At 41.9% G+C, this 27,371-nt stretch overlaps 1 protein-coding gene across 3 annotated transcripts in view; it reads left to right on the top strand.

The window, feature by feature from the left end:
* The window catches only part of mdga2a (MAM domain containing glycosylphosphatidylinositol anchor 2a), a 908,723-nt gene that overhangs the window by 598,652 nt on the left and 282,700 nt on the right, over positions 1-27,371 (top strand). For all 3 annotated transcript variants that reach the window (XM_072568467.1, XM_072568466.1, XM_072568464.1), the window contains one exon: positions 5,127-5,396. In XM_072568467.1, coding sequence (XP_072424568.1) covers positions 5,127-5,396 — 270 coding nt within the window. The remainder of the gene's footprint in view (positions 1-5,126; positions 5,397-27,371) is intronic.

The raw sequence follows: 27,371 nt of genomic DNA, 5'->3' as shown, positions 1-27,371 counted from the left end.
GCACTGTGAGCTGATGATGGTGAATGTAGGAAGCAGAGAATCTGGAACAGTTGGTGTGCAATGGAACCAATGACTTATCACTGTAATCAATGAAATGAAAACGTTGAGAAATAAAAGGGGAGGAGAATGAATTAAAGGAAATGTATTTGTTGTGAAATTAGGTTCAAAAAGACAAGTAAAAGTTAAGAAAGGAGATTGTTCCAGACAAGAAAAAAAAACAAGAGATTGAAAGAAAAGTAGGAAAAAATATCCAATTTGAGCTTTGACGTTTTAAAAATTTCCAGTGATTTGCTGCTGAAAAAGATGAGACACCAAACTTTACATTATTTGCTTTCTAAGCCCAAACATGAATGAAAATCAGAAACATTTAATACATTTTAAAAAGAGTATTCATTCTGTTAACCATTAGACCTAACTCTCGAATGGGTCATTAATGTGAAATTACAACATTTGTGTGAAATACAGAGAAGTTGGCATGGCGTGCCATTTTTGTAACGTTAACACTGAAATGGTGCATGTGTCTTTCCAAGTTTACAGGTGACACAAAGTGGGGGGAGAGGGTGAACTATGATGAGGATATTGAGATGCTTTAGTGTGATTTGGACAAGTTGAGTGAGTGAGCAAATGCTCAGTAGAAGTTCAAGAATAGACTCTCTAACCTCAAAGAATGCTAATCTGTTCACGTTGATCTCACCTAGCACACACACAACATAGCCTGTATGCCTCTGTCTAGATTTTTTTTACAATCTTTGACCTGTACCCTCTTATTATGATCTGCCTGTACAGTTCATAAATAAAGCTTTTCACTGTTCTTCGGTAAGGTTATCCACTTTGGTAGCAAGAATAAGGAGGCAGAGTATTATCCGGATGGCCATAGATTGGGAAAAGGAAACTTGAAACAGATTTTGATGTCCTTGTCGCTATGCAGATGCAGCAGATGGTGAGGAAGGCAAATAGTATGTTGGGCTCATGGCGAGAGGATTCGTGTACTGGAGCAGGAATGCAATTGTACAGGGTCTTGATGCAACCACATCTGTGTGCAGTTTGGTCTCCTTATCTCAGGAATGGGATCTTGCCTCGAGAAGGAGTGCCACAAAGTTTCATCAGACTGATTCTTGTGAGCAAAGAATGGACAGATGAAGGGATATTGGATCAGTTAGGACTAATATTCACTGGAGTTGAGAAGAATCTTAAAGAAAACCCGAAAGATTCTAACAGGAATAGAGGCTCAATGCAAGAAGGATGTTCCTGATGAGTGGGAAGTCTAGTACCGGGGTCACAGTCTTAGTGTAGGAGGTAAGTCACTTAGGATTGAGATATGAGAAATTTCTTCACCAAAAGAGTGGTGAGCCTGTGGAATTTTCTGCCACAGAAAATGGTTGCAACCAATACATCTATGTTTTCATGAAGGAATTAGATATCGTTCTCAGGGATCAAAAGGTCTGAGTTGAAAGTGAAAAAAGGTTACTGAGTTGGATGATCAGCCATGATCATATTAAATATTGAAGCAGTCTCAAAGGACCAATGGCCTATATTTGTTCATACCAATGGTGGCACAGTGGCTCAGTAGTTAGCACTGCTGCCTCACAGTACCAGGGACCCGGGTTCAATTCCAGCCTCGGGTAACTTGCTGCGTGGAGTTTGCACATTCTCCCTGTGTCTGCGTGGGTTTTCTTTGGGTGCTCCAGTTTCGTCCCACAGTCCAACAATGTGCAGGTAAAGTGGATTGGCCATGCTAAATTGCGCATAGTGTCCAGGGAGGTGTAGGCTGGGTGGATTAGCCGTGGGAAATACAGGGCAGGGGGTGAGTCTGAGGGGCTTGGTCTTCGGAGAATCAGTGTAGACTTGTTGGGTCGAACAGCTTGTTTCTCCACTGTAGGGATTCTGAAGAAGAAAGTTTTCTATGTTTCTAGATCTGGTGACTTATGATAATTTGCAATTCATAGAATCATAGAAAGTTGACAAAGCCCACTAGAACATTGTGTCTGCACTAGTCTAAAGCTGGGCAGTGAAGAGGGCTATCCAAAATTACAGAGATCTTAATTATCTAAGTCAATGAACTAAAGAGTGGCAATGGGTGTTCAATTTGGATAAATGTAAGGTATTGCATTTTGGTAAAACAAACAGGGCAGGACTAATACAATTAATGATCAGGCCCTGGGTGTTATTATAGAGCAGAGAGTCATAGAGGTTCAGGTACATAATTGTTTGGAATTTGTGTCACGGATAGACAGGGTGGTTAAGAAGGCATTTAGCATATTTGCCTTCTTTGCTCAGACCTTTAACTATAGATTATATGTTGAGTTGTACAGGATGTTGATCAGGTCTCATCTGGAGTACTGTTTACAGTTTGATCATCCTGCTATAGGAAGGATATTATAAATTGCAAAGGGTTCAGAAAAGATTTACTTGGATGTTTCTGAAAATTGAAGTTTTGAGTTATAGATATAAGCTTTATAGGCTGGGAAGTTTTTCACTGGAATGTAGGAGGTTGAAGGATACTCTTGAGGTTTATAAAATCAGGAGAAGCATGGATAAGGTGAATAGCAAGTATCTTTTCCCTCAGGTGAGGGACTTTAAAACTAGGGGGAATAATTTTAAAGTGAGAGGACAAAAATTTTAAAAACTCATGAGGGGCAATTTTTTTTACACAGTGAGTGGTTAGTATATGGAATGAATTGTCAGAGGAGGTGATGGATGCAGGTGCAGTTATAACATATAAAAGATTTTTGGATAAATACATGAATATGAAAGGCTTGGAAGGAAACGAATCGAATGCAGACAAGTGGAGCCAGTTTGGTTGGGAACATGATTGGTGTGCACTAGTTGGACCAAAGGGTCTGTTTCCATACTGTCTGAATCATAGCTCTTACAGGCTTTGCTTGTAAATATCAATTGGCCACAGGCGTGTTTTCCTGGTGGTGGAAATTAAAATAATCATAAAGTCTGTTCACAAAGCTGTTTTCATTTGCTGTCTCACTGAGAAAAAGAATGGAATTAACCACAGGTGATTTAAAACAAAACAAAAGAGAAAATGATGGTCAGACTTTCTGTGAGTTCCTCCCTAACTTCTTTTAATTGATGGGTGTACATTTAATCCAGCACCAGATAATGCTAATCCAATTAATACGTGTTCTTGCCCAATATTAATCACATCCACTCATTCTCTCACTTCCTCCTTAAAAACATTATCTGCATCATCCGCTTTATTTGTGAAGACAGACACAAAATATCCTTAAGCCTTAAACCCACATCAGTGACAATAAAAACACAAAAACACATAAAGCACAATTCTTTGTCTTTATTTCTACATCCCCTGCCTCTGCATGGATTTCATATTAGTCTTTTGCTAGCCTAACTCTTTCCTCAATTATATTCTCACTTTTAAAGTATTAATAAAACATCTTTGCATTCATATTGATTTTGATTGTCAATATTCTTTCTTGCTCCCTTATTGCTTTCTTGATTTTCTTATTGGTTTCAGCCCTAAATTATCTATACTCATTCCTGCTTTCTCTTGTATTCAGTTCTTGATGTCACATTTAAGTTTCCTTTTTCTGACTTATCCTATACACTGCTTAACATCCCAGAGGGCCCTAAATTTGTATGTCTCATGCTGTTTTATTGTGACAGCCTATTTATTCTGAATCCTTTGAATTTCCCTTTTGACTGCCTCCCACTCCTCTGATTCACCTACAAGTAGCTGTTTCCAGTCCACTTTTCTTAAATCTATGCTTAGAAAATTGGCCTTGGCCCAACGTAGAATTCTAAAAACTGCAAGACTGTTCCCTCTGGGGCGCCCTGGTCTACTCTTCCTTCACTCTCAGCAGCCCACCACAGCCCCATTGCACCTTCCCCTGCAACTGCTGAAGGTAAGACACCTGCCCATTTATCTCCTCCCTCCTTGGTATCCAAGGGCCCAAACACACCTTCCAGGTGAAGCAATACTTTTCCTACACTTCAGACAATCTGGTCTCCTGCAATCACTGCTCACAATGTGGTCTTCTTTGCATTGGGAATTGAAGCAGAGACTGGGTGACTGTTTCACAGAACATTTATGTTCTGCCCGTAAAAAGACCCTGAGTTTTCTGTTGCATGTCACTTTAACACACCCACCCTGTTCCCTGGCCAAAATCTCTGTCTCAGGCTTGCTGCAGTGTTCCAGTGAAGCTTGGCACAAGCTGGAAGAACAATACCTTATTTTCCACTTGGGGACCCTGCAGCCTTCCAGACTCAATATTGAGTTCAATAATTTTAGGGCTTGAACTCTCCCCGTCCTAGCCCCAAACCCCACAAACCAGGCCTTGTCTGCCATTACACACAACCCATTTTGAGCCACTAACAGTCTCCATGAACAGCTACTCACCCTCCCCCACGCCCCCAGCCAGATCGTTATCCACCTTTTTGTCAGTGCAATTGTTCTTCTCTCTCTTTGGGCTCTATCCCCACCAATCATTTACTTCTTACCCCATTCCCCCACCCTATCTTCTGTTTAAACTGACATTTTCCTAGCTACCATCAGTTCTGAGGAAGGGTCACCGGACCTGAAACATTAACTCTGATTTCTCTTCACAGATGCTGTCTGACCTGCTGAGCTTTTCCAGTAATTTCTGTTTTTGTTGTTGTAGAATTCTAACTCCTGTTCAGTTTTGTTCTGTTCCATAACTTCCTTAAAGCTAACTTAATTATGATCATTGTGACAAAAATGTTTTCCTGTTGTGACTCCGTCTATGTGTCCAGCTTAATTTGCTAAAACTTGATATGGTATCTCTTCCTCAACATTATGTCCTTGTCAACATCCAGTTTTATGACAGTGTGTATTGATTAAAGGCATTTTTTTCAACAAATTCTGGCCAGTGTTTCTAAAATATTTGTAAACAATTCTGATAAGGTGCCACTAAAATGCAAGTTTTCTTCCTTTTCAATCAGTTTTATTATTTTAAGGGTATCATTGCCTATACAAGTCTTAATTGGTTGTGTTGCTAATTGTTCATAATCATCTCCATCAATTACTTCACAAGATACTGCTTTGATTTTTTTTAAATTGTCCAAATTTTCTGTTTGCCATTAAGAAACCTTATCACAAAATGAACACATTGACTCAAGCATGTCTTTCCATTTTGCAGACCCACCAAGTGTGGAGCCTACATTTCTGGAGATTCGACAGGGTCAAGGCAGGAGCATTACCATGACCTGCAGAGTACTGAAAGCCTACCCAACCCGTGTGCTGACCTTTGAATGGAAGCTGGGCAATAAGATTTTACTAACAGGGCGATTTGAATCACAGGATTATACACAGATCAGAGTGGACAATCTTTCCAAAGACAGCTATGGAGTTTACAACTGCAGCATAATCAATGAGGCTGGTGCTGGCACGTGTAGTTTCCTTGTGACAGGTACTCATTTGAAATGTCATTAATGTGATATATTTATATTATAGATTATATTTTATTCCCCTGATGTCTTAACTTAGCATGGTAAAAATGTTTGTTTTCCTGCATTTGTCTGATTCACCTGGCAGAATCATTTTGCAGAGAATTTGCTGCCATGACTTTAGTGTCCAGCAAGTAAAGGGCTGGATTTTACATTTCCCTTGGACCTATTGAGAACCTGAAATGGTCAATTCATGGCCACTTGTGGGCTTTATCTGCCACCACTGATATTTCACCCATGTCAGTGGTGGTGGTGGGATGAGGATGGAGTGGGGGGATCATCCCATGAGAAGCTTTTGACTCCCCAAGTGGTCTGCCTGATTGCTGCAAGGAGCTTCTTTTACAGGGCACCATGTATTACCTCAGAATCATCAGTCCCCCACCTGGCCTCTTGAATCACATTTCAAACCCCTCGCCAAGGGGTCATAGTTTAAGGATAAGGGGTAAACCTTTTAGGACTGAGTTGAAGAGAAACTTCTTAACCCTGTAGCTGGTACGCCTGTGGAATTCATTACCACAGAAAGCAGTTGAGGTCAAAGCATTTTGTGTTTCCAACAAGGAGGTAGATATTGCTGTTGTAGCTAAAGGGGGGAGGATTGGGGGGAGAATATTGAGCTCAGTAGAGGAACAGCTTTGAGGAGTTGAGTGGCCTATTTTTCACCCCTGTCATCTTCTGTGAGGCACCCAACTCCAGACTTCTTTGAAATCCCTAGCATGGTGAGACCCATTGGTGCTGGTGGGACTACAAAACTATCAAATTGCGAGTCACTTTCTAAACTGGGGTGTCCTGCAGAGGTAGAACACAATGTCTTGGTTTGAAACAGTTAATGCTGCTCCCAGTGTTAAATTGCTGCAGGGAAGCCATTGAGAGTGAGTGTAGATTGTCCCTAACCTTTAAGGTCTTGTGGGCCAGGATTGTCTGTTTCATAAAATCCAGCCCATAGTTTCAGTTCCCTTTCTGATTTCCATTAGCATAATTTTCACCTTATTGCCATTATAACACATAGCATCAGCAGAGTAAAGGTACTTTCCCTTGTCTGAAGACTGAAGTGTATGTCCAGAATTAAAACAAATTGCGTTAATAACCATTATTAAAATGAATTATTGGAACTACTTAGCAGCTAGAAGGAACAGATAGTAGCAAATGAAAGAGAAAGATTTTAGTCTCGCAGTGGACATGGCATTTACAAACCTTTTCAAGGTTGATGGTTATAATGTGTGAAGACGTTGGTCTGTTTTTTTCCTTCACATAAATGATTTGGGAATGAGTTATTTTTTGAGCATCACTTATGAAACCAAAATGACTTCATGAGCTGTAGAAAAGCAAAAATGTTAAAGACTGCTGACATTGAAGACAAGTATTGAGGTGAGGTGAGCCAACTTGAGTAATATCAGTGTTCACAGTCTGTTATAAAATGCTGGAGAGCACATTACTGGATCATCAAATCTAAGAAAGATCCAGGTTCTATCTGTAGTAATCTAGGAACCCAGTAAAATACACTGATGTTATCCTTCAGGGTGTCTCAACATCAAGCATCAACAAATAGCATGTTGTGTAGTGAGATATTGATGTCAAGACATCATTTACTGAAGAACAGATGTCTGTGGCATTGGTGCAATCATCTTAGACAACATTAATAGTGTAGTGTGCAGTTTTGCATTGGTGAGACACCAGATTAAGGAGACAAACAATCATCGATTTCTATCTGTGATTTTAATTATTCAACATAACCTTAATTTGGCAACAGAGTCTCCACATATTCAAGCATTATTGTGTAAATGTCAAGCAGTAGGGTGAAGGTTATTGGCTGTAACTGAGTTTTAGCTTTTGCTAAAGATTTTTGTGTCATTAACATCTGTGCCAAAGATGACATTGAAGTGCTTGTCATTGTGTCCAGATAAAAAAAATTTAAATGTCTCATATTTTGAAATCATTACTGTAGACTCTACTTCCTGGCTAAATGAGGGAGTTCAATGTCAACAAAAACTTATATTTCGAAAGCACCATAACATAATAATTCACCTCAGGTGGACTCAAGGAATAGTGTCAAACACATCACACTCTCATCTCAAAATTACCTCACTGAGCCCTGGAAGGAGGGTCAGGTGACTCAGGTTTTTGATTTTAACAAATGCCTTATAGAAAGAAGAGAGGTGGAGAAGATTAGGGAGCGAATTCCAAAGTTTGAGATCTAGGCCTAAATCTGAAGAATGGTCACTGGACCCGAAACATTAACTCTGATTTCTCTCCACAGATGCTGCCAGACCTGCTGAGCTTTTGTTTGAGATCTAGGCAAGAGAAGAAATGCCACCAAGAGTGGAACAATTACAATCAAAGTTGCTTAAGTAGCCAGAAATAGGCATTGCAGATATTATGAAGAGTTGCGTGGTTGGAAGCTAAAGAGTGAGGCGTTGATGATTTGAAGAAAAAGATGAAAATTTTAAAATTATGATGCTGCTGAGTGGGAGCCAACATAACTCAGCGAGTATAGAGATTATGGGGAAAAGGAATGTGGTGTGAGTCAGGACTCAGGCAGCAGAGTTTCAGATAACTGCGTTTACCATGGGTAGAATATGAAAGGCCACCTAGGAGTGAGTTGGAGTGGTCAATTTTAGAGGTAATGACGGCATGAAAGAGGGTTTTGGCAGTCGACGAGTTGAGACAGGGGCCAAGTTGAGCAATATTATGTAGATGGGAATATGCTAATCTAGTTGTTGAATGAGCATATGGTTGTGAACTTGTCCCAGAGTTATATAAAAGACCGTGGTTGCCAACAGTCTGTTTCACTCTCAGATAGGTGGGAGGAAGAGAGACAGTGTTGGTAGCTAGGGCACAAAGTACAGATAGGGGTCCACAAACAGTAACTTCTATAATCCCAGTCCATATCACTCCATTCCCTGCCTTTTTATGCATCTTTCTAAATACCTCTTAAATGTTGCTATCATGTGCTTTTACCATCTCCCCTGGAGGTGCATTCCAGGCACCTATCGCCCTTTATTTAAAAAAAGTTATCTCACACATCTCCTTTAAACTATTTACCTCATACCTTAAACCTATGCCCCCCGAATATTTGACATTTCCGCCCTGGGAAAAAGACTCTGACTATCCATGTCTCTCATAATTTTATGTATCTCTATCAGGTCACCCCTCAGCCTCCAACTTCCAGGCAGTGTTCGACATGCACCATTGTGCCCCCTGTATGCCAATACTCCTCTCGCAATTGATCTCATAAAATACATCACCACACTTGTCTGGATTAAACACTATTTCTCAATCCAGCTTTCCAACGGATCTATATTGTGCTGTATGCTTTGATAACCTTCCTTATGAGCCACAGCTCTACTAATGGGTGGCACGGTGGCACAGTGGTTAGTACTGCTGCTTCACCGTGCTCGAGACCTGGGTTCAATTCCTGCCTCAGGTGACTGACTGAGTTTGCACATTCTCCCCATGTCTGCTTAGGTTTTCTCCGGGTGCTCCGGTTTCCTCCCACAGTCCAAAAATGTGCAGGTTAGGTGAATTGGCCATGCTAAATTGCCCATAGTGTTAGGTGTAGGGGAATAGGTCTGGGTGGGTTGCATTTTGGCAGGTCGGTGTGGACTCGTTGGGCCGAAGGGCCTGTTTCCACACTGTGAGTAATCTAATTTTCATGCCATTTGCAAATTTATTAATCAGACTAGTTAATTTTTATCCAGATTATTAATATATATTACAAACTCAAAGGTCCCAAACTGATCCCTGCAAAACACCACTGGTGACAGACCCTCTGTCAGAATAAAACCCCTGCACAATTATCCACAGTATTCTATGACCAAGCAAATTTTGTATCTAACATAACAACTCACCATGGATACCAAGCGACTTAATCTCCGAGACCAGACGATTATGAAGGAATTTGTCAAATTCTTTAATAAAGCCTGGGTAGACAACATCCTCTGCCCTACCCTCATCAATTATGTTTGTAACTTAGTCATAGAGTCGTAGAGATGTACAGCATGGAAATAGACCTTTCGGTCCAACCGGTCCATGCCGACCAGATTTCCCAACCCAATCTAGTCCCACCTGTCAGCACCCGGCCCATATCTCTCCAAACTCTTTCTATTCATATACCCATCCTCTTAAATGTTGTAATTGTACCAGCCTCCACCACTTCCTCTGGCAGCTCATTCCATACGCGTACCAACCTCTGTGGAAAACGTTGCCCCTGATGTCTCTCCCCTCTCACCCTAAACCTATGCCCTCTAGTTCTGGACTCCCTGACCTCACGGAAAAGACTGTCTTTTTATCCTATCCTTGCCCCTCATAATTTTGTTAACCTTTATAAGGTCACCCCTCAGACTCCAACGTTCCAGGGAAAACAGCCCCAGCCTGCTCAACCTTTCCCTATAGCTCAAATCCTCTAACCCTGGCAACATCCTTATAAATCTTTTCTGAACCCTTTCAAGTTTCATAACATCTTTCCGATAGGAAGGAGACCAGAATTGCACGCAATATTCTAACAGTGACCTAATCAATGTCCTGTACAGCCACAACATGACCTCCCAACCCCTGTACTCAATACTCTGACCAATAAAAGAAAGCATACCAAACGCCGCCTTCACTAACCTATCTACCTGCGACTCCACTTTCAAGGAGCTATGAACCCTCACTCCAAGGTCTCTTTGTTCAGCAGCACTCCCTATGACCTTACCATTAAGCATATAAGTCCTGCTAAGATTTGCTTTCCCAAAATGCAAAACCTCGCATTTATCTGAATTAAACTCCATCTGCCACTTCTCAGCCCATTGGCCCATTTGGTCAAGATCCTGTTGTAGTCTGAGGTATCCTTCTTGGTGTCATCTGCAAACTTACGAATCATTTTTATAAATGACAAAAAGTAGAGGACCCAGCACTGATCCTTGTGGCACTCCACTGGTCACAGGCCTCCAGTCTGAAAAACAACCCTCCACCACCACCCTCTGTCTTCTACCTTTGAGCCAGTTCTGTAACCAAATGGTTAGTTCTCCCTGTATTCCATGAGATCTAATCTTGCTCACCAGTCTCCCATGGGGAACCTTGTAGAATGCCTTACTGAAGTCCATATAGATCACATCTACCGCTCTGCCCTCATCAATCCTCTTTGTTAGTTCTTCAAAAAACTCAATCAAGTTTGTGAGACAAGATTTCCCACCCATAAAGCCATGTTGACTATCCCTAGTCAGTCCTTGCCATTCCAAATACATGTACATCCTGTCCCTCAGGATTCCCTCCAACAACTTGCCCACCACCAACGTCAGGCTCACTGGTTTATAGTTCCCTGGCTTGTCCTTACCACCCTTCTTAAATCGTGGCACTATATTAGCCAACCTCTAGTCTTCCGGTACCTCACCTGTGACTATCAATGATACAAATATCTCAGCAAGAGGCCCAGCAATCACTTCTGTAGCTTCTCACAGAGTTCTAGGGTACAGCTGATCAGGTCCTGGGGATTTATTCACCCTTATGCATTTCAAGCCATCCAGCACTTCCTCCTCTGTAATATGGACATTTTGCAAGGTGTCACTATCTATTTCCCTACAGTCTTTATCTTCCATATCCTTTTCCACAGTAAATGCTGATGCAAAATACTCGTTTAGTATCTCCTCCATTTTCTGCAGCTCCACACAAAGGTCGCCTTGCTGATCTCTGAGATGCCCTATTCTCTCCCTAGTTACCCTTTTGTCCTTAATGTATTTGTAAAATCCCTTTGGATTCTCCTTAATTCTATTTGCCAAAGATATCTCATGCTCCCTTTTTGTCCTCCTGATCTCCCTCTTAAGTATACTCCTATTGCCTTTATACTCTTTTAAGGATTCAGTCAATCTATCCTGTCTTTATCTTACATATTCCTCCTTCTTTTTCTTCACCAAACCTTCAATTTCTCTAGTCATCTAGCATTCACTAAATCCACTAGCCTTTCCTTTCATTCACCCTGGATTCCTGGTATCTCATTTCTGAACGTTTCCCATTTTCCAGCTGTCCCTTTACCTGCCAACATCTGTCCCCAGTCAGCTTTTGAAAGTTCTTGCCTAATACCATCAAAATTGGCTTTTCTCCAACTTAGAACTTCAACTTTTAGATCTGATCTATTACTTTCCATCACTATTTTAAATCTAATAGTATTACGGTCGCTGGCTCCAAAGTGCTCCCCCACTGACACCTCAGTCACCTGCCCTGCCTTATTTCCCAAGAGTAGGTCAAGTTTTGCACCTTCTCTAGTAGGTACATCCACATACTGAATAAGAATTTTTTCTTGTATACACTTAACAAATTCCTCTCCATCTAAACCCTCAACACTATGGCAGTCCCAGTCTATATTTGGAAAGTTAGTATCCCCTGCCAAAACCACCCTATTATTCTTACAGAGAGCTGAGATCTCCTTACAAGTTTGTTTCTCAATTTCCCTCTGACTATTAGGGGGTCTATAATACAATCCCAATAAGGTGATCATCCCTTTCTTAATTCTCAGTTCCACCCAAAAACTTCCCTGGATGTATTTCCGGGAATATTCTCCCTCAGTCCAGCTGTAATGCTATCCCTTATCAAAATGCCACTCCCCCTCCTCTCTTGCCTCCCTTTCTATCCTTCCTGTAGCATTTGTATCCTGGAACATTAAGCTGCCAGTCCTGCCCATCCCCGAGCTATGTTTTTGTAATTGCTACGATATCCAAGTCCCATGTTCCTAACCATGCCCTGAGTTCATCTGCCTTCCCTGTTGGGCCCCTTGCATTGAAATAAATGCAGTTTAATTTATTAGTCCTACCTTGTCCCTGCCTGCCCTGAATGTTTGGCTCGCTTCTGTTCTCAACTGTACCAGTCTCAGATTGATCCCTTTCCTCACTATCTCCCTGGGTCCCACCCCTTCACCTTACTAGTTTAAATCCTCCTGAGCAGCTCTAGCAAATTTCCCTGTCAGTATATTAGTCCCCTTCCAATATAGGGGCAAAACATCCTTCTTGTACAGGTCACTTCTACCCCAAAATAGATTCCAATGATCCAAAAATGTGAGTCCTTCTCCCATACACCAGCTCCTCAGCCATGCATTCATCTGCTCTATCCTCCTATTCCTGCCCTCACTAATCATAGCACTGGGAGTAACCTGGATATTACTACTCTCAAGGACCTCATTTTTAAACTTCTGCCTAACACTCTGTGATCTCCTTTCGGAATCTCAACCTTTTCCCTTCCTATGTCGTTGGTTCCAATGTGGACAATGACCTCTTGCTGGCTCTTCTCCCCCTTGAGAACATTCTGCACCCTCTCTGAGACATCCTTGATCCTGGCACTCGGGAAGCAACACACCATTCTGCTTTTTCACTGCTGGCCACAGAAACGTCTGTGTGTACCTTGGACTAGAGAATCCCCTAACACAATTGATCTCTTGGAACCCGACGTACCCCTCATTTCATTCGAGCCAGTCTCAATACCAGAAACTTGGCTGTTGCTTAAAACAATAATTGAAAATTGTGAAACAATACCTCTCCTGCATGAAGCCATGCTGACTGTCCCAAATAAGTCTAGTACTTTACAATGCAAGTAAGTCTTCTCCCGAAGAATCTTATCCAGTAATTTTCCTACAACAGATATGAGGCTCACCAGCCAATAATTTCCTAGATTATCCATGTTTCCTTTCTTAAACAAAGGCACAGCATTGGTTATTTTCCAGGCTTCTAGGATCTCGCCTGTGGATGAAGCAGAAACAAAGATTTCTGCCAAGGCCCCAACAATCTCCTCTCTTCAGTATCCTGGGATAAATCTCAACATGGGAACTTACCTACTTAATGTTTTTCAAGACACCCAATAAGGCTGGTCAGACAACCAAGAATCTTGCCTTGCTGGTCAGCAGTCTTCATTGAAGGGGTTACACAACTTGTTGTATGCTCATGAACTATATCAATCTCACACCTGACCCATCTGCCTACATCTTATTCAGAAAACACACTATGTGCAACAAGAACCTATCATGTTTCAAGGTATTCAGGGAGTAGTCTACACTGAAGTCAAAAGAGGCATTTGTCAGTCATGGGATCACAACACTGAAAGTCAGCCTCTGATTCCAGTCCAGAGATTGGCCATGGTCAAGCACTGGTTGGCATATTCTTGCTCAGGGGTCAGTGACTCTATACCCCCAAGGAGTAGGTCACACTAAGTTCCATAGCTCCAAAAATGCTTGTCATAGATCAGAGTCATACAGCACAGAAATAGACCTTTCATCTAACTAGTCCATGCTGACCATAATCCCAAACAAAATTTGTCTCACATGCTTGCGCTGGCCCATATCCCTCCAAACTTTTCTTATCCATGAATATTTATCCATTAAAAGTCTGGGGCTCAGGGCCAAAATACTAGGGGTGAGGCAATGTGGATTCAACCAATCAGAGTTCTAGCTGTCAGTCACAACCTGCCAAGATGAGAATGATCCAGTTATATCTATTCTCTATTTTCTGTCTGTTAGCCAACATTAATCCATGCCATTATCTTTTCTCTTATTTGATGTGCCAAGTTTGGCAAACACTCTTTTCTATTCAGAAATCCATGCTATGGCCAATCAGATCATTATCATTCTATTTATCCAATCCTTTCTAAGAGATTATACCACTTTCTCCACTATTGATGTAAGGCTGGCAGGTTTGCATTTTTCCCTCTTAGTTCCTTCTTAAATAGCGGGCTGACATTTGCTGGCATCAAATCTACAAAGTTAAAAATCACACATCACCAGTTTATAGTCCAACAGGTTTATTTGGAAGCACTAGCTTTCGGAGGGCTGCTTCTTCATCAGGTAGTTATGGAGCAGAATCAAAAGACACAGACTATATAGCAACAGGGTTGCAATGTCATGGAATGTAATATTAAACAAATTTAGCTTATGTCTTTATCTTTTGGAATGACCATGTTAGCTTCGGTTCCTTCATATGTAAATCCCACAAGTTTTTAAAGTTACATTTTCAAGATATAATTGGGAGATGCCGGTGTTGGACTGGGGTGTACAAAATTAAAAATCACACAACACCAGGTTATAGTCCAACCAACTGATGAAGCTAGTGTTTCTAATTAAACCTGTTGGACTATAACCTGGTGTTGTGTGATTTTTAATTTCCAATTTAGTTTTTGACAATGGGTGTCACATCTGCTCAGATATGCATTTAAGGTGTGAAGTTAAAGTGTCCGTGTCCCAATGTTAGGTCACACTGATTTTATTTCTAAAATGGGACTAATAGAATCTTACATGGATTTATGCAGTTTTTGAGTAAAACAAAATGTAATTCTGCAAATACAAATTCACCCCACAAACTTATATGTGTATGTGTGTGTGTTGGTGTGGGTGTGTGCAGGGGAGACCAAATGAGTGTGTGCATGTGGGTGTATGTGAGGTGGGGGTGGGGTTGGGGGGGAACGTGGTGGTGTTAGTGTCTGTGAGAGAGTGTGTGTCTGTGAGAGAGAGTGTGTGTGTGTGTGTGTGTGTGTGTGTGTGTGTGTGTGTGTGTGTGTACACGTGCGATTGTAAGAGTGTGTATAGTGTAGTGGGGTCACCTGTAGTGTGACATGAACCTAAGGTCCCAGTTGCGGCCATCCCCATGGATACTGATCTTGGCTATCAGCCTCTGCTTAACCACTTTTCGTTGTTGCCTGCCCCGAAATCCGCCTTGGAGGATGGTCACCTGAAGGTTCGAGGTTGAATGTCCCAGACCACTGAAGTGTTCTCCAACTGGGTTGGAGAACCCTGTCTGGTGATTGTTGTGCAGTGTCCATTCATCCATTGCCATGGCTTCTGCTTGGTCTCACCAATGTAACATGCCTCAGGGCATCCTTGCCTTCAGCATATGAGATAGACAACATTGGCTGGGTCACATGAGTACCTGCTGCATACATGGTGGGTGGTGTCCCCACGTGTAATGGTAGTATCTGTCTTGCAGCATCTGCCGTGACAGGGTTGTATGATGTTGGCCTGAAGGCCAGGCCGTTTGCTGCGAACAATGATCTGTTTCAGGTTTGACGGTTGTTTAAAGGTGAGAAGGGGAGGTGTTGGGTAGGTTTTGGCAAAGTGCTCATCCTCATTGATAATGTGTTGGTGGCCAAGAAGAACATGGCGTAGTTTCTCGGCTCCCGGGAAGTACTGAACAATGAGTTGCAGCTCGTGTCTGTCTTCTGAGGAGGTCATTACAGTTTTTTGCTGTGACATGTTGGAACTGGCAGTCAATGCACAGGACCTCCAACCAACACTGTACACCAGGTACATTGATGATATTTTCTTCCTCATGGCAAGGAGTCACTGAAACAACTACACAGTGATATCAATGAGTTTCATCCCACCATCAAACTCACCATGGACTATTCTTTAGTATCTGTCTCATTCTTGGACACATGCATCTCCATCAAGAATGGACACCTCAGCACCTCACTCTACCACAAACCCACGGATAACCTCCCCATGCTACACTTCTCTAGCTGCCCCCTGAAACATATTAAAATAGCCATTGACTATGGACAAGCCCTATGCATACAAAGGATCTGTTCAGATGAGGAGAAATGTGACGGACACTTAGAAGTACTCATACATGCTCTCATAAGAACGGGATACGATGCTCAACTCATCGACCGCCAGTGCTGACATGCCACAGCAAGAAAGCGTAATGACCTCCTCAGGAGACAGTCACTAGCTGCAACCAATAAGGTACCCTTCGTTGTCCAGTACTTCCCAGGAGTCAAAAAACTACGCCATGTTCTCCGTGGCCTACAACACATTATCGATGAGGATGAGCACCTCGCCAAGACTTTTCCCATGCCTCCACCTCTTGCTTTTAAACAACTGTCAAACCTTAAACAGATCATCACCATACAACCCTGTCATGGCAGACGCTGCAAGACCTGTCAGAGTGTTGACTCAGATACCACCATTACACGTGGGGATACCCACCAACCATGTATGTATCAGGTACTCATGTGACTCAGCCAATGATGTCTATCTTATATGCTGCAGGCAAGGGTGCCCTGAGGCATGATACATTGGTGAGCCCGAGCAGAGACTACGGCAACAGATGAATAGACACTGCACAACAATCAACAGAGAGGAGTGGTTCCTCCCAGTCGGAGAACACTTCAGCGGTCCAGGATATTCAGCATCGGACCTTTGGATGACCATCCTCCAAGGCGGACTTTGGGGCAGGCAACAACATGAAGTGGTCAAGCAGAGGCTCATAGCCAAGTTCAGTACCCATGGGGATGGCCGCAACTGGGACCTTGGGTTCGTGTCACATTACAGGTGACCCCATTACACTATACATACGTACACAAGCGCACACACACACACACACACACCTATCAGTTTGTGGGGTGAATTTGTACTTGCATAATTACATTTTGTTTTTACTCAAAACTGCATAAATCCATGTAAGATTCTGTAACCCCCACTTTAGAAATAGAATCAATCTGACCTAACACTGGAACACAGACAGACTTTAACTTCACACCTCCAATGCATTATCTGAGCTAAGGTGACACCTATTGTCAAAAGCTATCTTGATAATGTAACTTTAAAAAGGTTCTGGGATCTACATATGAAGGAACCAAAGTTAACGTGGTCATTCTAAAAGATTAAAGACTTAAGCTAAATTTGTTTAATATTTCATTCCAAGACACTGCAATCCTGGGGTAGTAAAGTCTGTGTTCTATGATTCTGCTCCACAACCACCTGAAAAAGGAGCAACACTTTGAAAGCTAGTGCTTCCAAATAAACCTGTTGGATGATAACCTGGTGTTGTGTGATTTTTAACTTTGACCATCCCAGTCCAACACCAGCTCCTCAACATCATGCATCCAATCCAAAGGCATCATTCCAGAATGTATAGAATTTTGGAAGATAATCACCAGTGCATTGATTATCGCTATCACCATCTCCTTCACTCTGGGATGTAAACCATCAGGTGTTGGGAATTTATTAGCTCTAAGGCTATTAATTCCTCCGGGCCAATCTTATTAATGGTACTAATTTCCGTCAACACTACACTCTCTCTCGTCACTATGATCTCTGATTCTGAATGATTTCCTGTATTTTCGTCAGTGAAAACAGACAGGAAGTAATAATTTAGGGTCTCTGCCATTTCACTATTCACTGTTATAAATTCACCTGACTCGCCTGTAATTGAATCACAGTCATTATGGAGTCATAGAGTTTACGGCATAGAAACAGACTGTTAGGTCCAACTCAACCATTCCGACCAGACATCCCAATCTAACATCGTCCAATTTGTCAGAATTTGGCCCATTTCCCTCTAAACCTTTCCTATTCATATACCCATCCAGATGCTTTTTAAATGTTTTAATGGTACTCGCCTCCACCACTGCCTCTGGTAGTTCATTCCAAACATGAACCATTCTCTGCTTGAAAAAGGTTTCCCCTTAGATCTCTTTTAAATCACTCTGCTCTCACCTTAAACCTATGCCATCTAAATTTGGACTCCCTTACCCTGGGAAAAAGACCTTCGCTGTTCACCCTATCCATGCCCCTCATGACTTTATAAATCTCTACAAGGTCACCCCTCAGCCTCTGACACTCCAGGGAAAACAGCCCCTACCTATTCAGCCTCTCCCTATAGCTCAAATCCTCCCATGCCAGCAACATCTTTGTCAATCCTTCAAATTTAGCAACATCCTTCCTGTCACAGGGAGACTAAATTTGAATGCAGTATTCCAAAAGTGGACAAATCAACAATCATGACATGACCTCCCAACTTCTGTACTCAAAGCACTGACTAATGAAGGCAAGCTTGCCAAACACCTTCTTCATCACCCTATCTACCTTGGACTCCACTTTCAAGGAACTTTGCACCTGCACTTCTAGGTCTCTTTGTTTGGCAATATCCCCAGGGTGCTACAATTAACTGTATAAGTCCTGCCTGATTTGCCTTAACAAAATGTAATATCTCACATTTATGTAAATTAAACTCCCACCTGCCACTCCTCAGCCCACTGGTCTATTTGATCAAGGTACTGCTGTACACTGAGATAACCTTCTTCTCTGTCCACTACACCACCCATTTTGGACTCATCTATAAACTTATTAACCCATACCTCCTATTTTCACATGCAAATCATTTATGTAAAAGCAGTGGACCCAGCACCGCTCCTTGTGGCATATTGCTGTTCAAAGGCCTCCAGTCTGAAAAGCAACCCTCCACCATCACCTTCTGTCTCCTACCTTCAAGCCAATCTTGTATCCAACTGGTCCTTTTTATGAATACGTAGAAGCTTCTATTATCCATTATTGTGTCTTTTCTTTTTGCGAGGTTGCATTCATTTGTGATTTTCTCTTTGCCTATCAATTTCTTGGTCCTTCTTTTATTGTATCTCATAAACCACCCAATTCTTAGAATTATTGCCAATTCTGACAATTTCATAGGCTTTTTCTTTAAATCTTGTATAATTCTGAACTTCTTTTGTTAGCCAAAATTGACTGAACGTCCAGGGAGTTTTTGCACTTTGAAAGAATGTACAGTTAATGTAAGGTATGTAATAGTTCTTTAAAGACCATCAAATGCCTATGTACAGTCATAACTTTTAATCTAACTTTCCAGTCCACCTCTGTCAATTTGTGCCTTGACACCTTCATAGTTTCCCTTATTCAAACTTATTACCCCTGTCTCAAATTGAACTGTCTAATTTTGAAACATAATCTAATTCTATTCTAAAATTCCAAATTAACTAAATAACTACTCAGGAGAAGTTAGGCTACTCATAGCTAACTATTTAACTGACACTGATACTAAACTCACAGACCCTTAACTAAACCTCCTCTAAACCACTTACATCATTCCCCCCAAGCCTGACCTGATGACCCTATTCCAACATTCCACTTACCTTACATACTCACTGTTTGACAACAATTATCAGTGGCTCCCTGCAATTCTGGATTTTCGAATTTCAGAATACAGCAGCTCACTGCAGTGAAAAAGGGAGATGGTTTGCTTTCCCCTGACAGTTCCGCAGTTGAGGTAGCTATTAGAATGCAGTTATGGTTTTGTATATCTGAAGGAGCCCTGATCACTAATCTCCTGTCTGAAATGCGGAGCTGTCTGGTTTTGTGGAAAAGGAAGGGGCGGAGTGAGAATGTGATCAGAAAATTCGGCTCACAAGAAAAGATTCCAGTTGAGTCAGCATTACTCCAACGAAGAATTTACACTTCCTCCATTCCGAGAATACAAATGTTTGAAATATTGGACAATAAAGACAGAAGGATATATTGAACCCCCAGCATAGTTGAAAGCAGTATGGTGCTATAGTCCACAAGCTGTCTCAGTTCATAAAACTTTATTAGCAGCTTGACGCTGGCTTTGTTAATGATTTCTTTCCTGTCATCATGGTAATCAGTGAGGTTACAGAAGAATACATCCTGGGATTTCAATTTAAAGCTGCTTAAATTTGACCTCCCACTGAAATAGTGCCAGCTTATTCTTATGAGCAGGTGTTTCCTGCTGTAGAGTGGCACTGGAACCTCTGCGGTGGAACTTGTTAATGATTCCATAGATCATTATGTGGTCAATACCATGGGTGTAAAATGAAAGAGTCCTTTCTAACCATTCCTTCATCTTTTAATAGCACAGTTCAGTCTTTGGTGGACAGACCATCCTGTCATTCTATTGCGCATTGAACAAAATAGCTTTTCATTTGAACGTTTTTTTTCTAATGCACAAAAATGTTGCATGTGCTGCTCCACCAAACATCAAGGACAGTTTATACACTATCCATTTAATATGCATGAGGCAGGCCATCTGGTCTATGATAGCCTATCCATTTTGAAAAATCTACAAACAGCATCAACACATATAGTTGTCTTTAAACTGCTTGTGTTCTACAGTCAGGGTCTCAGATAAATTAATTAAGTATTTTATTTCATCTGTAGCGGGATGTGAGCATTGATGTAAGACAGTGGTGCTGAGCTACCATTTTGAACTGCTGCAGGCCACTTAATGTAAGTGTACGTATAATACTGCAATGAGACTTGTGCACAATTTAGGGGAGCCCTTACTTGAGGAGGGATGTAGTTGTATTGGAGGCAATTCAGAGGAAGTTCACTAGATTGGTAACAAACAAGGGTTTATGTTATGAAGAGAGATTGAACAATTTAGGCCTCTCTGGCATTTAGAAGGATCAGAGGATATCCTGCTAAGGTATATCAGATGCTAAACAGGATTGACAAAGCAGACATAGAAGTGACATTTCCGCATATGGAACAATCTAGATCGTGAACCCATATTTTTAGGATAAGGGGTAGCAGATTTAAAACAGAGACAAGGAGAAATTACTTCGCTAAAGTGTTGTGAATCTATGGAATTCACTATTCCAGAGTATGGGAAGTTAAGTAAATTTAAGAATGAGATAGACATATTTTTCAGTACTAATGGTTTGAAGGCTTAAGGAGAGCAGGCAGGAAAGTGGAGTTGAGGTCGAGAAGAGATCAGCTATGATCATATCCAATAACAGATCGGGCATTGGGGGCTGAATTGTTTACTTCTGCTCCTAGTTTTATGTTCTTGGAAAGATGTTCCAGATTTTGACCCAGTAATGATGAAGGAACAATAATACAGTTTCAAGTCAGGATGCTTTCTGATTTGAGGGGAACTTGCATGTGTGGGTGTTGCAATGCATCTACTGCCCTTGTTTATCTAGATAGTGGAACCGCTGGGTTCACAAGGTGCTGTTGAAGGATCCGTGGTGAATTGCTGCAGTGCAGCTTGTTATTGTTATACACTACTGCTGGTGGTGGGAGGAGAAATATTAAAGCAATGGTTGGAGTACCCACCAAGTTTTGAATGGTGTTCAGTTTCCTGAGTGTTTTTTGAGCTCCATTATCTTACGCAAATTGAGCATATTTATTAAGACTCCTGGTTTGTGCCTTGTAGACGGTGGACATTGGGGAGTCAGAAGACAGATTATTCACTGTGGAGTTACTGTCCACTGACCTGCTGTTGTAACCCAGTACAACTACCACCATCACAAGGGCATTTAGGAATGAACAATAAATTACAGCGAATCCATTTATCTTTGTGACAGTGGGTAAACCCGAAGATGTTTAAGATGGGAGATTCAACTCAGTTAATTCTGTTGGATATCAAAGGAAATCATTTTGATTACCTGGCACTTGTGGTCAGTAGTTGCCTGGCACTCAGATGGTGTGAATATTATTGACCACTTAATCAACACCAGCTTGAGTATTGCTCAGGTCTTGCTGCATGCAGGCAAGACTGGCTTCATTTCTGAGGAGTTACTTGCGTAACTCAATACTGTACCATGGTAGTGAATATCACCACTTCTGGCCTAATAAAGTCATTGATGTAGCAACTAAAGTGGTTAGATGTGTATATTTCCCCGAAGATATCCCGTAACAATAACTTGAGCTAGGGTGTAGGACCTCTAACAAAAATAAATACTGGCCTTTGTGTTCAGTACAACTCAAGCTGGCTAAGGAGATTTCCTCCTGATTGACACTGGCTTCAGTTTTACTAAGGCTCTTGGGCTCACATTTGATTAAATGCTGCTCTGATATTAATGGCAGTCATTTTCATCTCACCGCTTGGATTCAATTTGTTTTTCTATGTTTGGACCAACACTACACTGGTATGTGGAGCCAGCTTGTCCTTGTAGAACCCAAAGTAAACATCAGTGAGAGAGTTCTTGGTAAATAAGTGCTGCTCTCTAATAGTATCAACAGAAACTTCCATCAGTTTGCTGATGATTGAGAGTGTGCTCAGAGGGTTGTAATTAGCCAGATTGGATTTGACCTGACAAGACATAATTTTCCACTTTCCAATTTTCCACATTACGGGTAGATGCCAGTGTTGTGACTGTACTGGAGCAGCTTGGCTAGAGGCACAGCTTATTCCCCAGCTCAAGTCTTCAGTAGTACGGCTGGGATGTTGTTGGAGTTTGTAGCCTTTGCTGTATCCAGTGAGTTCAGCTGTATATTAATATCATGTGGGATGAATTAGAATGGCTGATGATTAGCATTTGTGATGATGTGGACCGTAGTCTTAAATTTAATCCCAGGCTGAAGGCGATTTCAAATGCTTCAGCTGTTTCTTCATGATGTAGTCCCGTGTTGGCTTCATCAAATTGGCAACTCATTTTTGAGGTATGTCTGGTGTGGGTCTTCATATCTCAGCAGGTCTGACAACACCTATGGGAAGAGAAACAGAGTTAATATTATGAGCTGAATGTGATTCTTCTTCAGAACTGTTCCTAATATTCTCCACTGTACTCTTCATTCAAGCAAATTTGGTTTCCTGTCTAAATGGGAATGATAGATGGAACATGCTGCTTGACAGGGTGGCAGAGGTCACTACTCCAGCAACATTTAAGAAACATCTGATTGAACACTTAAAATGCCAGGATGTAGTAGGCAATGGACCAAGTGTCAGTACTGTATTTGTAGTTTGACGTTTGTTGGTCAGCATCGACATGGTGGGGCAAAGGGTATATAACGCAATGGAAGAGTCTCCAACGATATTGAATTTTCTGGACACGTTTCCAGTCACGCCTGACAATATCAGACTTTGGACACAGAAAGATCCAGTCATTTCTGAACTGAAACTGCTGGTATTAATGTGGGAAACTAAAGGTTGAGGATTGAAACCTTTTTTGGGCCCAGAGAGACTAACTCATGGTAGAGGACAACATATTGTTATGAGGATCAAGAGTGACCATCCCAAGCAAAGGTCACTGTCAAATACTAGCTGAACTTCACCCTGGATATCCAGAACAATCTGAAATGAAGATGTTGGTGAGGAGTTATGCCTGGGGGCCAGGTCTGGAAAATTGGTGGGGCATTGCCCAGAGTATCAACATGGGAATACTTGGGTAAATGTTGGACTCAGTTGCAAATCGACTGTCAGGGTCCTTTCATTGGCTCAATGTTCTTAGTTATTCTATGCAGCCACTCAAAGTGGTTGGACATGCATAGGTCCATTTGTCAAACACTGGGATGAAGATAGAAAAATTGTGCTAATGTTTTGCAATACATGGAGTCCCAGAAGTATTGGTCACAGCTGACAGGCCACTGTTTGCCAGCAGAGAGTTTGATTATTTCTTAAAGTCAAATGGTATTCAATATATAAGTCAGCTCCACACCCTCCATCATCCAATGGCCTGGCAGAAAGTGATCTAAACTTTGAAGGCTGGATTACAAAGGGAGCCTACATCCTTGCGAGATAACAAGCTGCAACATATCTTAATTGATTAAAGGAAAGCTCCACATGCAACTAAAGGGATAGCTCCAGCAGAGTTGCTAATGGGTAGAAGACTCCGCACCAGGTTAAGTCTGATCTTCCAAGACCCGGCGGGGGAGGGGAGGCTGGAACGGTACCAGAACTCCAGTGCTGGACTCAAGACTTCGCCAAATGAGAGAGAGAGAGAGAGAGAGAGAGAGAGAGGGGGGGGGGGGGGGGGGGGGGAAGAGAGAGAGAGAGAGAGAGAGAGAGAGAGAGAGACAGCTTGATACAGGGGATGAAGTTTAGTGTAAAAGTCATGGAAATGACTCTGCACGGGTAAGAGACATGGTTGGCACAAGGTCAGGACCGGTGAGGCAGAAAGACTCAATATTAGCTTGTTCTCTCTCCATGGATGCTGTAATCTCCAGTATTTGTTGTTTTCAGTACAGATTCCAGCATCTGCAGTATTTTGAGCCTAAAATATTTGGGTTGGTGCGACGGTCCTGAAAAAGCATGAGGACCATAAGAGAGACACAAATTCATGAATGGTGCAGGAACAAAACCAAGTCCCATCCTTCAGAACTGTCAGAAAGCTATCAGAACCCATGGCTTCACCCTCTCCAAGTGTTAACGTGTCCTCAGAATCGGAGATGGACGTGATGGCTTTGCCACCGGAAGGATAGAGTGAAATTCTACCAAAGAAATCCTGGTGCAAGAGGCAAGTTCCCGAGCAATACACACTGCCCATATTGGATGCCACATCAGAGGAATTTTACCGAGTGCTAAAACACCCCAGGAGGATCTCCAAGAGGAACGAGCAGCCAAGGTCCTCAGACTCAGAAGGGGAGGGATGTAGTGATTGTCATGAAGTCAGTCAGATGGATCTCAGAGAATATGATTTCCCTGATTGGGTTGTTAACCTGGTCCAATGAGGGAGCTCTGGCTGACATAAAAAGGTTGAATGTCAGAGATACTGTCACTCTGGTGTTTGACTCTGTAAGAAGCAATACTGTAGTCAAGGACTGTTCATGTGTAAATAAAGAGTGACTTGGTAACTGGAAATCATCCACTGTGGAATTATTTTAAAATGGCTTGTTTTAAGTGCAAATTAAAACAGATGGAAGCCATTGGTGGTGGCTTAGCTCTGTTTATCAGTTGCTACTTATGCTGTTTGACATGTAAGTATCCCTGTGTTTTAGCTGCACCTGGTTGGCACCACATTTTCTTTTTGGTGTGTCTGATGCAGCTCCTAGCATGCCCTTTTTCACTTTTCATTGAACCAGGGTTGATCTGCTGGCTTGATGGTAATGGTAGAGTGAGGGTGATGATGGGCTATGAGGTTGCAAATTGTGTTTGAATATAATTATACTGTGCTACTTATCTTAAACACCTTATGATTTGCTAGGCTTTGAAATCTATCTTACTCTATGGCAGTGCCATAGAGTACGATGGAGGGTAACTCAATGTAACTCGAGCCAGTCAGGCATCTGTGTGCTTTATTGCTCAACTAGATCAGTCAGTAGTGATGCTGCTGAGCTACTCTTTGTGATGGACATTGAAGTCCTTCATCCATATACACTCTGTCATCGAAAATTATTTCGTCAACATGGAGTAGTGCTGATTCATATCCTAAGGAAAGTTGGGAAATGGTAGCTACAAACAGCAAAAAGACTTCTTGCTAATTTGACCTTATGCTGCAAATTACAGGGTCTGGAGTCAATGTTGAGGAGTCTTGGGGCAAATCCCTCTTGACCTGTATACCACCATGCTGCCACTTCAGCTGGTTTTTTCTTCCCTTACACACTCAGGGATGTTGATAGTGGTTCTTGAGGCATTGTATGGTACAATTTAATGACTTTGACTGTTTCAGGTTGCTGCTTGACTAATCTATGAGACAGTTTTCCAAATTTTTGGCGGTAACCCCAGTAAGGAGGATTTCACAGTGTCAGCAGAGCTGAGTTTGTCATTGCCATTTCCACTGCCCAAGTCAATGTCACTGGCATACATGGTTTTATTTCTTTGTTGTTTAATATTGCTAGACTATTTTATAGAATACCTACAGTGTGGAAGCAGGCCAGTTGCCTCATCGAGTCCACAAAAACCCTTTGAAGGTCATCCCACCGAGACCCATAACCTTGCATTTCCCATGGCTAATCCACCTAACCTATACATCTCTGGATGCTATGGGCAATTTAGCATGGTCAATCCACCCAACCTATGCATCTTTAGACTGTGGGAGGAAACTGGAGCACCCGTTGGGAACCCACACAGACATGTCAAGAATATGCAAACTCCACACAGGTTGTCACCCGGGATGGAATCAAACCTGTGGCTCCTGGCACTTTGAGGCTGCAGTGCTAACCACTGAGCCACTGCAGGCCACCACCACTATGGCTGCTGTGAAGGAGCCAAGAGACCTTCCTCCGTTGCGACAACAGCTTTCAATTTCGAAATCAGGAATTCAGCAAATCTTGAGTGTTTTCAGACAGGAACCACACAAATGGAACATATATTTATACACAAGAGGTTCTACTGCTGTCTAAGCCTAAATATAGATGAACAGATCCTTGGAGTAGTTTTTGCAATTTCTAGGGCAGTTAGCAATCAAGCATGTGGGTCTGGAGTCACATGCCAGCCAGATTTCCTTTGCCAATGGAAATTAGTCAGCCAGATGGAGTATTGCAACAATAGTTTCATGGTTGTCATTGGACTTTTACTTCCAGATTCTTAAAAAGTCTAATTCCAACCATCTGCAATGATGGTATTCAAAGTCAGGTGCCCAGATTATTATTGCATTATTCCAATGACAATACCTTTATGCCTCCTGCAAGTTCAATAAATTGGAGATGGTAAAGGTTAAAACTGTTCAACCTTTTCTCCTGCCTAGCATATGATGTCCCAATCTCGCCAGTTTATAGGAATGCACTGAGGGTTCAGACTTGGTAGAATCACAGATTGACGCTATCATTCAGGTAATTATTGTTCCACTTTCTCTTCATCATCTTGGTCAGAACAGATTCAGCTTTTGTGATGCACATGTAAATTTTAGCATCAAGTGACTAATTTCTGGTGACTGTGGAGCTAAGATATGTGCAGCTATCAACCATCATCAGCATCACATAGTCAACAGTGAGATCTAGTGATACAACAATATCCAGGACCATTAGCTTTATCTTCTAAATGCTAATAGTCAAAACTAACATTTTACAGGTTGGAGATAATCTGTCCTTTTCCACTGAAGGTGTTCTTTGTGGAATTTGATTGAAACATTATCAGCTGGAGTATTTATTGAATGAAGATATAGCAAACCCATGTTATGAATGTCAGGAGTGCAAGGCTAAATAGTTTTCTGTCCGTTCTGGTTAATAAATAGACATCCCTCTTTGGATGGCCTCAATACATGTAACAACAGCAAAGAGAAGAATGTGCCAAAGAGTGTCAGTGCCAGGGCACAATGACCATGCTGTGAATCTTGAAGTGTTTGGCACTGTTCTGTTATAGCTGACCCTAGCCGTCAGGTTATCATGCGAAGAGGAGACTTTACTGAGAAACATCAGCAAGCTGCCAATTTTCTCCAGTAGACCTTTTCTGCTCACTTAGTCAAATGCTGTGATAATATCAATAAAATGGGACAGGTATGAGGTGGTCTCCTTGCTCAAACCTTGAATTGCACACTGGAGCTGGGGACTATGCACTTAGATGGATGGATGCTCACATCAT

This window comes from Chiloscyllium punctatum, chromosome 4, assembly GCF_047496795.1.
Source record: "Chiloscyllium punctatum isolate Juve2018m chromosome 4, sChiPun1.3, whole genome shotgun sequence".
Lineage (NCBI taxonomy): Eukaryota > Metazoa > Chordata > Chondrichthyes > Orectolobiformes > Hemiscylliidae > Chiloscyllium > Chiloscyllium punctatum.
The sequence above is the reverse complement of the archived record's forward strand: the minus strand, read 5'-3'. Positions and strand labels throughout refer to the sequence as shown.